We start from the raw sequence: 15,292 nt of genomic DNA on the forward strand, positions 1-15,292 counted from the left end.
ATGGAAAACAAAAACGATACGAACTTCCGCATCAACCAATTACAATTCTGAATTTTATTTATTTCTGTGTTGTTTTCATTTACTCATTTATTTGTTCACTTATTTATTCGCTTGTTCACTCATTTATTCCCTTGTTCACTTATTTATTCGCTTGTTCACTTATTTATCCATTTGTTCGTTTATTTATTCGCTTGTTCACTTATTTATTCGCTTGTTCACTTATTTAACCATTTTTTCGTTTATTTATTTATGTATTTATTTATCTATTTATTTATTTATATATTTATTTATTCATTCACTTGTTCACTTATTTATTCGCTTGTTCACTTATTTATTCGCTTATTCACTTACTTATTCGCTTGTTCACTTATTTATTCGCTTGTTCACTTATTTATCCATTTGTTCGTTTATTTATTTATTTATTTATTTATTTATTTATTTATTTATTTATTTATTTATTTATTTATTTATTCGCTTGTTCACTTATTTATTCGCTTGTTCACTTATTTATTCGCTTGTTCACTTATTTATCCATTTGTTCGTTTATTTATTTATTTATTTATTTATTCGCTTGTTCAGTTGTTTATCCATTTGTTCGTTTATTTATTCGCTTGTTCACTTATTTATTCGCTTGTTCACTTATTTATCCATTTGTTCGTTTATTTATTTATGTATTTATTTATCTGTTTATTTATTTATATATTTATTCGCTTGTTCACTTATTTATTCGCTTGTTCACTTATTTATCCATTTGTTCGTTTATTTATTTATGTATTTATTTATTTATTTATTTATTTATTTATTTATTTATTTATTTATTCGTTTGTTCACTTATTTATTCGCTTGTTCACTTATTTATCCATTTGTTCGTTTATTTATATATGTATTTATTTATCTATTTATTTATTTATATATTTATTTATTCGCTTGTTCACTTATTTATTCGCTTGTTCACTTATTTATCCATTTGTTCGTTTATTTATTTATGTATTTATTTATCTATTTATTTACTTATATATTTATTTGTTCGCTTGTTCACTTATTTATTCGCTTGTTCACTTATTTATCCATTTGTTCGTTTATTTATTTATGTATTTATTTATTTATTTATTTATTTATTTATTCGTTTGTTCACTTATTTATTCGCTTGTTCACTTATTTATCCATTTGTTCGTTTATTTATATATGTATTTATTTATCTATTTATTTATTTATATATTTATTTATTCGCTTGTTCACTTATTTATTCGCTTGTTCACTTATTTATCCATTTGTTCGTTTATTTATTTATGTATTTATTTATCTATTTATTTATTTATATAATTATTTGTTCGCTTGTTCACTTATTTATTCGCTTGTTCACTTATTTATCCATTTGTTCGTTTATTTATTTATGTATTTATTTATCTATTTATTTATTTATATATTTATTTATTCGCTTGTTCGCTTATTTATTCGCTTGTTCACTTATTTATCCATTTGTTCGTTTATTTATTTATGTATTTATTTATCTATTTATTTATTTATATATTTATTTATTCGCTTGTTCACTTATTTATCCATTTGTTCGTTTATTTATTTATGTGTTTATTTATCTATTTATTTATTTATATATTTATTTATTCGCTTGTTCACTTATTTATCCATTTGTTCGTTTATTTATTTATGTGTTTATTTATCTATTTATTTATTTATATATTTATTTATTCGCTTGTTCACTTATTTATCCATTTGTTCGTTTATTTATTTATGTATTTATTTATCTATTTATTTATTTATATATTTATTTATTCGCTTGTTCACTTATTTATCCATTTGTTCGTTTATTTATTTATGTGTTTATTTATCTATTTATTTATTTATATATTTATTTATTCGCTTGTTCACTTATTTATCCATTTGTTCGTTTATTTATTTATGTATTTATTTATCTATTTATTTATTTATATATTTATTTATTCGCTTGTTCACTTATTTATCCATTTGTTCGTTTATTTATTTATGTGTTTATTTATCTATTTATTTATTTATATATTTATTTATTCGCTTGTTCACTTATTTATTCGCTTGTTCACTTATTTATCCATTTGTTCGTTTATTTATTTATGTATTTATTTATTTATTTATTCATTCATTGAATTCATTTATTCATTCATTTATTCATTGTTCATTTAAATTATATAATTTATTCACTCAATTATTCATTAATTTATTCAGTCATTTATTCATTTAGTCATTCAGTTGCGCATTATTTATTCATTTAATTGTTTATTTATTTATTTATTTATTCAGTTATTATTTTTATTTATTATTTGTTTATTTAATCTGGATGAGTTAAGGTCACTAGACCTCCTCTATCACAGCACCAGAATTCAAATAAAGAAACCAGAGATAAGTAAATCAGAAATTGTTATATGTGTTAGGTTGGGAATACTGAATGTGGAATTTTAGACTTTCCGCGGATTGGTTTTCTGCGGAAACCAAGCAAATACGCACGATCTCGCACAAATACATTTTCATTATCTGCTGAAATCATAATTTAATTTAACAGTAACAGTGGGGGACAGCTATATACCAATGCTTATGTATTCATAGCGAGACATGTTGCTACACAGTGAAGCCATCTCTGTATAGATAGGCCTAATTAAAACACGAATTTTATTACGCCATACGGAAGGCAGTTTGATCAAAGACGTTATTATTACGATGCAAGTTCTTTGGGTTTGATATGCGATTAAGTTACATAAATTTGAACATCTGACTTTCTATTAATTGTTTCATTTCATTCACAAAATACAAATTATATAGGCTACAATTATAGTTTAAGTTACCTGTGGGAGCAGGACCAATGCCAGCTGTCCCTTATTTCGACCGTTACAATCAGTGCTACGCGAAAGCATTTTTTATAGCTCGACAAACGCATTCTCGCTGTAGTGTGTAACGGAACTAAAGCTGCATCTACACAGTTCAACATTTCAATCGCGTATGCGTGCAATCTGGAAAGAATGCTGGGTAACTTTCAGTGCTGGATCCCGGACTCATTTCACCGGCATTATCACCTTCATCTCATTCAGACGATGAATAACCTAATATCTTGATAAAGTGTCGTAAAATAACCTAATAAAATAAAATAAAAATTGCACGATTAAAAGAAATAAAGTACTCGTAATACAATAAAATATTAATGGACTTCCTGAAATTCTATTTCACTAATGTTGGCTTCACCAAAACGTTTGAACGGAGCCGCCATTTTCAGTTGACTGTCTATTCGGTAAACAAATGACGATCGTAATGTATGTTTCATAGTACCGTAAAGAATCTGCAGTTTGAAATGTTGGCAAACAAAGAAACAAATGGCAGGGAGATGATAAAAACAGTAAAAAGTATGTAAAGATTAGAAGAAATAGGCCTAAAGTACTCTAATACAATAAAATGGATATTAATTGACTTACTAAAATTCTATTTCACTAATGTTAGCTTCACCAAAACGTTTGAACGGTGCCTCCATTTGCAGTAGACTATCTATGCGGGAAACAAACGACGATCGCAAGAATGTTTTATAGTACCATAAAGAAGCTGCAGTTTGAAATGTTGGAAAACAAAGAAACAAATGCTACGGAAGTGATAACAATAAACAAATGCTAAGGTAGTGATAAAATTGTAGCGATAAGCAGCCATGATTGCTTGAAACACGTCCTTTCCTACCGATTTATTGGTCAAAAGTAGTATGACGTAGTGAAAGTGTAAAAGTCTACAGCAATGATGTTAAAACAAACGCATTTTTCTGATCTTGACGTCGTGCGCGGGCATTAAGCGCTAGATATTGAAGGAGGAAGAATTATGTAGAGTGAGGGTCACATAAGAACAGTTCCTAAACAGCAAATATTGCCGTCTTGTCAGTGTTGCCAACTGTTACCAGATATCACACGATCCTACGTACTAAATCACTTATTTACTTACCGTACTTCATGTTGGAAGGTTATTCTAATAATTTATAACGTATTTTCGTAGGCAAACTATACGAGAAAGGGATCAACATGTCAAGTATTTTGTCTGGCAATATGAAATTCATTGGTTTGACTAAATAATTGACTCACTAGACCTAACCTAAAAATGTATTTTGTTTGACCACATGAAATTATTAGTACTAACTCCGAAAACTTACCTGACTATAGTCTTGAATTATAACAACAACGTAACACATAAAATAACTATTATGTATTAATATTAATACTGATATTAATTAATTATTAGTATGTTCAAATTTCAGTAGTTTCCAGTAGCAGGCTCAGAAATGTAGCACAATTTCAATTTCATGAACTCCAGTACCGACAAATAGTGTCGGTATTTGTCTCAGTTGCCAACATAACAGTTAGAAAATTACTTCCATTTGTAGTATTTGTCAGTATCGAAATTCGAAACGAAGTAGGCAAAAGAAAATTCAACCTGCAAACTAGAAAATCACCACAATCCACTAGCATATGTAGTAATGGGGGGAAAATGGTTAGGTTTCACCCTTAGCGTATTAAGTATGCTGACACGGTTTATATATGAATAAGCAACCTGTTGGATTAAGAAAACAGTGGTGCACAAACTTCAAACAGAACGTAAAATTCTATGTTGTTATTTTTATATGGCTTCTTTCTGATTCATATTTTCTATATTGTCTGTAAAACAAAAGTACTAACACCAATTTCTTAATATTGCACTTGTGTTTTAAATGTTAAAATATAATAAAGACTTAAGAAGGAATATTCACAAAAATTCCATAGTAGTATAATATTATACTGTATTAAGTGAATGAAACACATCATTCATAAAGAAAGTGATATTCCAAAGAAAGGGATTGAGTATGAGTTGGAATTGATATTGGTAGTATCTTTAGCCTTATAAAAGTAATCAATAAACTAATCAAAATAGTACTATAGTATACAACGAAAATTTACCTAGGTATATCTTTTAAGTGGAACTAATATTACATAACAAAACTCTTATCGCATTATGCTTTTAAGGTGATATTGGTGCACAACTTCCTATCATCAGAATATTAAATTATTTTCTCGAATTCTGCTGAAGCTATAGAGCCAATTGGCTATTACCGTTAAGATTTTTAACCCCTACGCGTTCGAATCTTCAAACAGCCAAATTGGCTATTACCTTTTCGTGCCTAGATTTGTGTCACTTCTCCTCCTAGCTGCTACCATCGCGTTTCTAACTCCTCCGGATCAGGTCGCTGTACTCTTCCTCCTCCCCGCCCCGTCGCCCACGTGCATCAACGTCGGTTAGTGTAACCACCAGTTAAAATTGTCACCTAACCTCTGGTTAAGCATTTTTGCAGTGGATCGACCTCGGTTACGACTTAAATAGGAGGTTAACCACAGTAATCTATAACCGGCCATTTACGAGCGGTTAAAGGAGATAACCAGTGATTAGTAGAGCAAGTAAAGCAAAATGGCGGCCAGAGCCACAGATGTTTACTTCGAAGACGATTATTATTGTACAGTACTTGAATTACTTGGATAGAGCGTGGGCGTGAAGTTTCTTTAGTGGAAAGGGAGAATCTTTACGAGGAATTAGGTGACAGAAAATTTCAGGAGGGATTTTGTTTATCAAAATCTACAAATGGCTCACTTGCAATAACTCAAAAACAGTCATATTTCTTCTCTTGATCAGCTCCTTATCTTAAGATTCTAAGTAACTGTTATTTTCTGTATTTTAGAAGGGAATACTTGAATATCTCTTTCTCTGTCACTGGCTGAACAAAGAGAGGTTATGGATGGATCTTAGGATAATGAACAGTAACCTGGTGTAAATGGGATCTTGGGTCGTACACACATTTCTACTAATCTTCTACATCCTTTTCCTTTATGGATATTCCTTCTTTATTATATAATATATTTAAATCTATTAAGTAAGTCTATCGATACTTAACCTCACATTGGGATATAATCATTTTTGCATTCAATTTTCTGTTTTGTACGATTTTAACCTAACAGCAATGAGAAACAAAGAAATGCAACTCGCAAATATAACAGCGCCCAAAGGCAAACAAATGCAACGCGAAAATGTAGGACATGTTCACTTCGATGTAGAACGGAGTGAGCGCAGTCGTTTTTAGATGTTGACTATTATCTTTGCTGTGGTATGAATGCTTTCCTTTAGTCATTTTGTAGAAACAGTGTACCATCATAGACTTTGCTCTGGTTAAATGAAGTGTCAGCTAACTATGTTTAAGTAATCTGTGATTATGAATGGTGCACAGAAATTACATTTTAACCACGGTTACTGTTTAACCGTCGTTTCGTAATCTATGATTACTGCGTTTTTAACCGATGTTGATGCACTTTGCCACGTATGTTGTAGCTAATCAGTTACGTCCATATTCGGCTTACCCACTGGAAATTTCTAGCGCTCCTTCACTGGGGCGGCGAAACCCGAAGTGAGACAAGTGGCCAAGAGGCTTGGAGGTCACATATTCAGTTTTTCACAGCCCCAACTCCCCCCTTGCAAGGACGTGTTTTCACGTACCTTTAAAGTTTCTCCTCCCACTTCACCTCTCATTCATTCATTCATTCATTCATTCATTCATTCATTCATTCATTCATTCACTCAGTGTCAATGCCAGTTCCTGATACACACAGCAGATCTTTCCCCACACGTGTACCACGCCAGTGAAGATGTCCACCGGAGTAGTGGACGAAACGTTTGGTTGTAACATCGACAGACCACGGCCCTATAGCCCGGAAAATACGCATCCTAGTATATGTAGTCACGAAACTCAATATCTAATAAATATGCATCTATAGATAGTTGCTAACCACTAGGATCGCTACTATCGCCTCATTACAAACAATGCGAAATAGTACCTGCACAGTTTAATCACAGTCTAGTATAAACAGTCGCGAAGCTTGGGGTGATTTTTCGCATTTCTCGCGATAGTTGCTAGCCGCTTGGAGCGCTGTGTGTACTAGGAACAATAGACTGTGTCACTGGCATCGTGATCTAATACAGGCCGTAAGACAGACCATGTGACTCGCTTAAACCGATCACGAAGGGCGGCGTTTCAACCATATAAATTAATTGGAATGCATAAAAAGTAACATATACTTCTCTAAAATGTAGTGTAATTGCATTAATAAAATTTAAAACAATGATTAGGAGACACTTCAGACATAATTGCTTGCGAGTTAAGGTGTAATATTATGTTTGGTGTGAAAATTACATTGTTCGTATGTGTAATAGACCTACCTGCCTTTATTTCGATTAAATATTGCGAAATTATTGTACATTCATTTATGCACGATTCAATAATTTTCAGTTGCACCGCACGAATATTTAGATATGTTGAAATTATAGGTTATGTTTACTGTCCCAGTTGCCCCTTTCTGTCTAATTTTAGTGGTCTCCAATGCCCTGCCATTCATATGGAAATATTATAGGTTATGTTTACTATATCTTATATTCCTAAATTCGCAATTATACATTATAATTAAGCATAGTGGCATGTATGATACTCCGCACATTCAATTTGTCTGTATTTTAATACTACAATTGAGTATTGAATTATTGTATGTATCTACTAGCTAAGAGACGAAGTAACAATCGTACGTACACTAATTTCATAAGAGTGGTATGATAAATTTTCTGTCTTTATCAAGGAAGGTAGTTGTGCTGTATTAAAATCACAATATAAATTATTTTTTATTAAACCTCAAAATAGCTTCCATTCTAAACTTAAAATGTTGATGCGAAAAGATTATGTTAACATGTAAAATTCTCTTCACATTAAAATAACACAGTTTTGTAATTATTTCTGCAACAAGAAGTAAAGGGAACTTATGGACACATTACACTAAATAATACTTAGCTACGATACGCAATAAAGTTATAATATAATAATCCACTGAGCTCCATACACTGAAATAGAAAACCCGAACATACATTACGGCCTGCTCTGTGCCATATTTCGCATTGTTGTGAAAAGTTGTGTAAACTGTGAAATGTTCGTTATCGGTTGTAATAACTGTAAATGGCTAAAATACAATTTGAGTAATAATATGGAGACTTTGTTGTACTGTAAATTCTAAGAAAAAGAGGTCAGAGTTATCCTTCCGAAATATCCAGGAAAGTGAGTCTATAAAATATAATATATACTTTATGAAATTAATATATAAACCTTATGTATTTCGTATTTCAATAGTGGAAGGAAGGTGTTAATTTTTCAAAAGAACTCGATATCAAAAGTACAATACATTTTATCGTCTGCTAGGGAAAGAGTCTGTGATGAGGCGATAGTAGCGATCCTAGTGGCTAGCAACTATCTATGGATGCATATTGCAACTGTCTATGTTTGCATATTTAGTAAGTATTGAGCTTCGCAACTGTATATACTAAACTGTGGTTTAATGTTCCTAGCAACCTTAACAACTCAAGCTTCGTGACTGTATATACTAGACTGTGGTCTTACCTCATTTATTGTCAAGGAACAGTGGGGGACTGCGGCAATGGGTCAAGTGAATAAAGTCTAGCAAATGCTTTTACTAGTACATTTTAGGCAAAAGCTACTAATATTAGTGAATAACATCTAAGATAAAGCTTTTGCTAAATTGAAAGATCTATCGGTACTAGTAAAAGCTAAATTTTCCAGCATATACTAGAAAAAGTGTGAATAAAACCAAGCATTGTCTTGATTTTATTAGCAATTGCTTAAAAAATTTTAAGTGTGGGTCAACCCAGACTTAAAGGTTTCAGTCTTTTTCTAAACTCTCATCTGAGATGGCGGGATTTATGCAGTTGAGGTCTCCTAAGTTCTACAGGGAACGAGTAAGGACCAGGGAAGAAGACTACTGTGATTTCTACAGGTTTAATGAGGAGAATGTGGAATGGATTGCTAATTATTTTCGTGGTGCGACGAATGAATCCAGAGGTGGTGCCTTGTCTTCCAAGCAACGGATGGAAATCTTTATTCGCTCTGTAAGTGACCCTGGATTTCAGGCAGGTATTGGAAAGGACATTGGAGTGCATAGGACGACTGTCTGCAAAACGGTGAGTTTTGTACTTGGCAAAATTCTGAATAAGTCTCACTTAAAGATTAAATTCCCTAGAGGTAATAATGAACTCAGTAGTGCCAGATTAGAATGGGCAGAAAAGTATCAATTTCCTAGCGCCATAGGAGACATAGATTGTACTCATGTCCACATTGTGAAGCCATCACATAACGGGGATGAGTATATAAACAGAAAGGGCGGGGCTACTATCAATGTGCAAGCTACCTGTAATGATAGGGAACATTTTACAAGTTTAGATGCACAATGGCCAGGATCAGTCCACGATAAAAGAATTCTGAAACGCTCTGATATCTACCGTGCAATGAACAACCAGGAGGATTATGTACTTCTTGGTGACAGTGGTTACGGAATAACTCCCTGACTCATGACACCATATAGACGACCCAACACTCCTCAAGAAATAGCCTACAACAACTTGTTTACATAAGAGCGGGTAATAATCGAGAGGTGCTTTGGGCAACTAAAAATAAGATTTCTTATCATAAATCATGTGAGAGTTAAACTGGATAAGGTACCTGCTATAACAATTAGTTGTGCCATACTTCATAACATAGCCAAATACTTGAGGGATCCCAACCACTTTGAAGGAGATGAAGGAAATCAGATTGATGAATTTGAAGATGATCTTGAAGAAGGAAATTTGAGACCTCTGGGACAAAGGAAGAGAGATGACATAAAGGAAGTTATTTATAATTTAAGACTTTAGTTGTATTTCAATTCAAACTTATGAAAATTTCATTGTTTTTACAATTATTATTAATTTAAATTCAAGAGATGTTTTCATTCTGTGACCATTCACAAAACTGTGTAAGTTAAGTCATTACTCTCACTGTTACTTAGCCTATCGTTTTTCAGTCCCTCTAATATTAACATCTCTTTTTCTTTTTTAATTTTTGTCAGCTGTAATTGTTCCAATAAAAGAAGTCTTTGTAATTCACTCGTCGTCAAATTCTTCGTTTCCTCTGTTTTCGTGACAAAGAACTTGGACTTTTTTTAGGTGGCGATGGTGGGGAAAATTCTGAAATAATTGAGGTGCCTCAGAACAATTACCGACAGTTAGGACTCCTAAAATGAAAAAAAGAAATAGTAATGTAAACTTTCGTATTTTTAATGTCTCATACTTGTTTAAATAAGTAAATAAAATTATTTTGGCTCGTCTGGAATTTTACTGAAGACAGGATTTTGATCCAAAGTCAGTAAATCTAGAAGCTCTTTTTCCCATGGCTTTAGGACGATTTTCTTGTTACCTGTCGCTGTTTTGTCTGTTTTCGTTTTTACCTCTGCTTTCATATTCTGGACTTTCTTCTTCAATTGCTTCTCTGAAGTAGACTTCCCTAGTTCTTGCTGATATTCATTCACGATCTCTCCCCAAACTTTTTCTTTTTTACCTTTGATCATAGGAATCTGTGATTTATTAAAAAACACAGGACGCTTGCTCAAAATAGTCACAAGCCTTGCTCGGGAATCGCTTCGACAATCATCTGGATACTCATTTTCGGAAGAAGACATTTCTAAAACTACACACCTGAACTAACCCAGAGTCGAACTAAATAAATATTAAAGAAAACATCTCAATTAACCCAACACAGAGTCAAACTAAAGAAAACAGGTGTTAATTAAAGTAATTTCAACAATCGATAATGGTATTGTCGTCAATACATGCCACACTGCGAATACAGGTGTCTAGCCAGCAAAAGCTGAGATTTTCCAGCACTTTCTACCTAGCATTAGCAAAAGATTATTCACACAATGTTAAGCTAATGCTAATGCTAGTACTGAATGCTAGATAGCAATTGCTTTTGCTAATACTTAATTCTAACAGCTAATGCTTACTTTTTATTCACTTGGCCCAATGTTCTGCTAATGTGTTAAAATAATAACTTTAGAAATAGACATTCAGACACTGAAAAACGTTAATTAATTCCTCGAATAGACCTAAAGGTGCCTAATTTTACTGAACTTTGTCATTTTAATTGGTGCTTTCGTCCAGTGTAATTCAGTAAGCTACAAACTGGTTAATTTTATTTTCTATTTCACATGGGTCAAGTGAATAAAGTCTAGCAAATGCTTTTACTAGTACATTTTAGGCAAAAGCTAGTAATATTAGTGAATAACATCTAAGATAAAGCTTTTGCTAAATAGAAAGATCTAGCTGTACTAATAAAAGCTAAATTTTCCAGCATATACTAGAAAAAGTGTGAATAAAACCAAGCATTGTCTTGATTTTATTAGCAATTGCTTAAAAAATTTTAAGTGTGGGTCAACCCAGACTTAAAGGTTTCAGTCTTTTTCTAAACTTTCATTTGAAATGGCGGGATTTATGCAGTTGAGGTCTCCCAAGTTCTACAGGGAACGAGTAAGGACCAGGGAAGAAGACTACTGTGATTTCTACAGGTTTAATGAGGAGAATGTGGAATGGATTGCTAATTATTTTCTTGGTGCGACGAATGAATCCAGAGGTGGTCAAACTTATGAAAATTACATTGTTTTTACAATTATTATTAATTTAAATGCAGGAGTTGTCTTCATTCTGTGACCATTCACAAAACTGTGTAAGTTAAGTCATTACTCTCACTGTTACTTACCTTATCGTTTTTCAGTCCCTCTAATATTAACATCTCTTTTTCTTTTTGAATTTTTGTCAGCTGTAATTGTTCCAATAAAAGAAGTCTTTGTAATTCACTCGTCGAATTCTTCGTTTCCTCTGTTTTCGTGAGAAAAAACTTGGACTTTTTTTTTTAGGTGGCGATGGTGGGGAAAATTCTGAAGTAACTTGAGGTGCCTCAGAACAATTACCAACAGTTAGGACTCTTAAATTAAAAAAATAGTAATGTAAACTTTCATATTTTTAATGTCTCATACTTGTTTAAATAAGTAAATAAAATTATTTTGACTCATCTGGAATTTTACTGAAGGTAGGATTTTGATCTGAAGTCAGTAAATGTAGAAGCTCTTTTTCCCATGGTTTTAGGACTATTTTCTTGTTACCTGTCGCTGTTTTGCCCGTTTTCTTTTTTACCTCTGCTTTCATATTCTGGACTTTCTTCTTTAATTGCTTCTCTGAAGTAGACTTCTCAAGTTCTTGCTGATATTCATTCACGATCTCTCCCCAAGCTTTTTCTATTTTACCTTTGATCATAGGAATCTGTGATTTATTAAAAATCATAGGATGCTTGCTCAAAATAGTCACAAGCCTTGCTCGGGAATCGCTTCCACAATCATCAGGATACTCACTTTCCGAAGAAGACATTTCTAAAACTACACATCTGAACTACCCAGAGTCGAACAAAATAAATGTTAAAGAAAACATCTGAATTAACCCAACACAGAGTCAAAATAAAGAAAACAGGTGTTAATTAAAGTAATTTCAACAATCGATAATGGTATTGTCGTCAATACATGCCACACTGTAAATACACGTGTCTAGCCAGCAAAAGCTAAGATTTTCCAGCACTTTCTACCTAGCATTAGCAAAAGATTATTCACACAATGTTAAGCTAATGCTAATGCTAGTACTGAATGCTAGACAGCAATTGCTTTTGCTAATACTTAATTCTAACAGCTAAAGCTTACTTTTTATTCACTTGGCCCAATTACTGTGCAATCTTGTCTATCCTCCATTCAATTGTGTTTGGATACAATTTTATTTTCGTAAAATGGTCCCTTTTTTCTGGACAGAGTATTTCAGTAACATTCTTAATGCAAGCTTTCACAAATTGTCTTTCTGTAAAATACTTAATTGATTTTTCAAACTTTCAAGATTAAGCATATTAGTTCTTATAAGGTCAAAGAATTGTTAAAATAATGAAATCCATTTCATGAGAAAGTTAATTAAGATAATTTGTTCTTGGAATTTCCTATAAGTACTGTATGTCCTTTCATTTGCCTCTGGTCATGGTGGAAAAATACTTCACCATGGCCTCTGGTATAAGTTTAATATTTTCTTCCTCTCCTACTCTGTGGAATGTGCAAAATGGAACTGACCCTAAACTGTCACGAGTTACGACAAATATTTCTCTATTGTTTTCACGGAGGTACAGATAGGGGTGGTTAGGCATCTCACTTGAAACAACTGGGTGTGGAATTAGGGAAAACCACTTTGTTACCAAACATTTTAAAGAGAGACGGCGAGAGATGGGCAAGAGTGGTTTTCTTTTGTTACCACAGCTATAACAATAAGAAAATATTGGGCTATATTCATAGACATTTTTAGCGCGGGCTTCCGGTGGATGATCAGCGAACTAACATTTTTCGTATTCATAAACCAGTGTTAGCGATATGACATGATATGAATCCTGTACAAGTAACCAGTCGATAGCCGGGGCTAGTTTAGCACGCTCGTAGCGCGGGCTAGCGAAATGTCTATGCATAGCACCCATTGTGACTGACAGCTGACTAGCAGCATCAGAGTTCGATTCTCTTTGTGTAATTGAATCTTATTGAATGCACCCCTCTGTTACCCTGCATCGATGTCTGATGTAATTACTGCCACAATTTCGAGGTTGTATAAATATATTATTGATTGTCTCCGGCACTAGAACTCGAACCCGGGTTTTCAGCTCTGCGTGTTGACGCACTAAGCCACACCGGATTCCAGTTCCGATGCCGGATTGAAGCCCTCAGTTTAAGTTCTACCTCTCTGTTCCCCTTTGGTGGCCTACCTTCATGTACTGTGTCACACATTATGTGACAATGGCACAATGTCCAACGCAGTATGTACAGAGGTGCACTCATTACGAGTGACTAAGTGGTCGGGGTCCGAAGGAACAAAACGCCGTCTTGAATCACGAAGTGTACTATGATGTACTGAAGTAGATAACTACAGAGAGGTAGATCTTAAACTGAGAAGGATTCAATCAGGCATCGGAAGTAGAATCCGATGTGACTTAGTGGATAAAGCGTCAGCACGCAGAGCTGAAAACCCGTGTTCGAGTCTCGGTGCCTGAGAGAATTTTTTTCCTTTCTACCCACCCTTCAACATTTGGTAATGCAGAATTTCTGCACAGGATTCCTTTGACAACAGTGAAAGTTTGTTAGCGGACAGTAGGGAATCATTTTCATTTGAAAATGTGCACAAGGTATTCATTGTACATTGGAACTCAGGTGTCATAATATAGATCAATGAAAGTTTATTGAAAATAATTTAACATTTTCTGTTTTGAACAAAATCTTTATGCTTTGAAATTCCTTAAATTTTCACAAGTTTCTCTTCTGGTTGTCCCATTAGCTACAGTTTATACGTCCAAAACAAAGTGCAAAAAAGTATTTAAGTTTGTTACAGTATATTTTTATATTATAGATCATATTCCTGGAATTTTCACGTCATAAGTGCATATTTTATACCGCTTATTTTGGCCTTTTTAGGGTATAAAAATCCTAGCCCTATTTGTTACACCATATAATGCAAGGAAGTTAATGTATTTTTGCCGCATTTTATTTGCTACATTTTAAAGTTAAATGAAATTATCCCCTATTTCCTCTTCTTAAATGTGACAACTCGCTCTTACACAGTTCCCATTTAGCCCGACAGGACCTTCGCCACTGCAGGCTTACCATAGTGCTTCGCCACTTCCAGAGGGGTGCGGCTTTGATACCCCCTGACTATTGTGCTTGCACCACGAGCCAAGAGCACCCGTGCTGCTTCTGCGTGGTCCTTGTAGGCTGCCCAGTGCAGCGGAGTCCACGCGTACTTGTCGAGGGCGTCCATGGCCGCCCCTCGGTCTAGGAGTGGGCCCACTGCTTTCGAGGACGGGCCGTAGGCGGCCCAGTGCAGCGGGGTCTGCCTGTCCTTGTCCCGCGCCTCGATGAACGCTCCGCCGTCCAGCAGGGCCGTCACCACCCCCACGTGGCCGTACCACGCCGCCCAGTGCAGGGCCGTATACAGATTTTCATCGCTAGCGGACGCGTTCATGCCGATCTTGAGCAGCATGGACACGGACTCCTCGTCTCCCTTCTTCGCCGCCTCCCGCAGAGCGAGCTCGAACGCCTTGGGTTTCCAGCCGAGGGCCCCCTGGTGACAGACAGCATTAGGCAGGGATCGGGTGCGCCAATAAAATACAGGATGTTTTTAACTTAATGTGCAACGTATTCCTTTAGCCCAGGGCCGGGCATGAGAGCGGCTCAGTCCAGTCTGCCAGAGCTGCTCTCGCTCCGCAAGGCACTTCAATTCCAAGCCAGAGCAGAACAAAGAACATTAGGCTTATTTACATAACCCACACGCACAT

At 34.3% G+C, this 15,292-nt stretch overlaps 2 protein-coding genes across 4 annotated transcripts in view; both read right to left on the minus strand.

The window, feature by feature from the left end:
* Positions 1–15,292, minus strand: part of LOC138692223 (26S proteasome non-ATPase regulatory subunit 10-like) — a 60,493-nt gene that overhangs the window by 16,038 nt on the left and 29,163 nt on the right. The window lies entirely within an intron of this gene.
* The window catches only part of LOC138692221 (26S proteasome non-ATPase regulatory subunit 10-like), a 30,051-nt gene continuing 28,933 nt past the window's right edge, over positions 14,175–15,292 (minus strand). For both annotated transcript variants that reach the window (XM_069815351.1, XM_069815350.1), the window contains one exon: positions 14,175–15,078. In XM_069815351.1, the coding sequence (XP_069671452.1) occupies positions 14,587–15,078 (492 nt within the window). In that variant the 3' untranslated portion in view covers positions 14,175–14,586. The remainder of the gene's footprint in view (positions 15,079–15,292) is intronic.

This window comes from Periplaneta americana, chromosome 16 (assembly GCF_040183065.1).
Source record: "Periplaneta americana isolate PAMFEO1 chromosome 16, P.americana_PAMFEO1_priV1, whole genome shotgun sequence".
Classification (NCBI taxonomy): Eukaryota; Metazoa; Arthropoda; class Insecta; order Blattodea; family Blattidae; genus Periplaneta; species Periplaneta americana.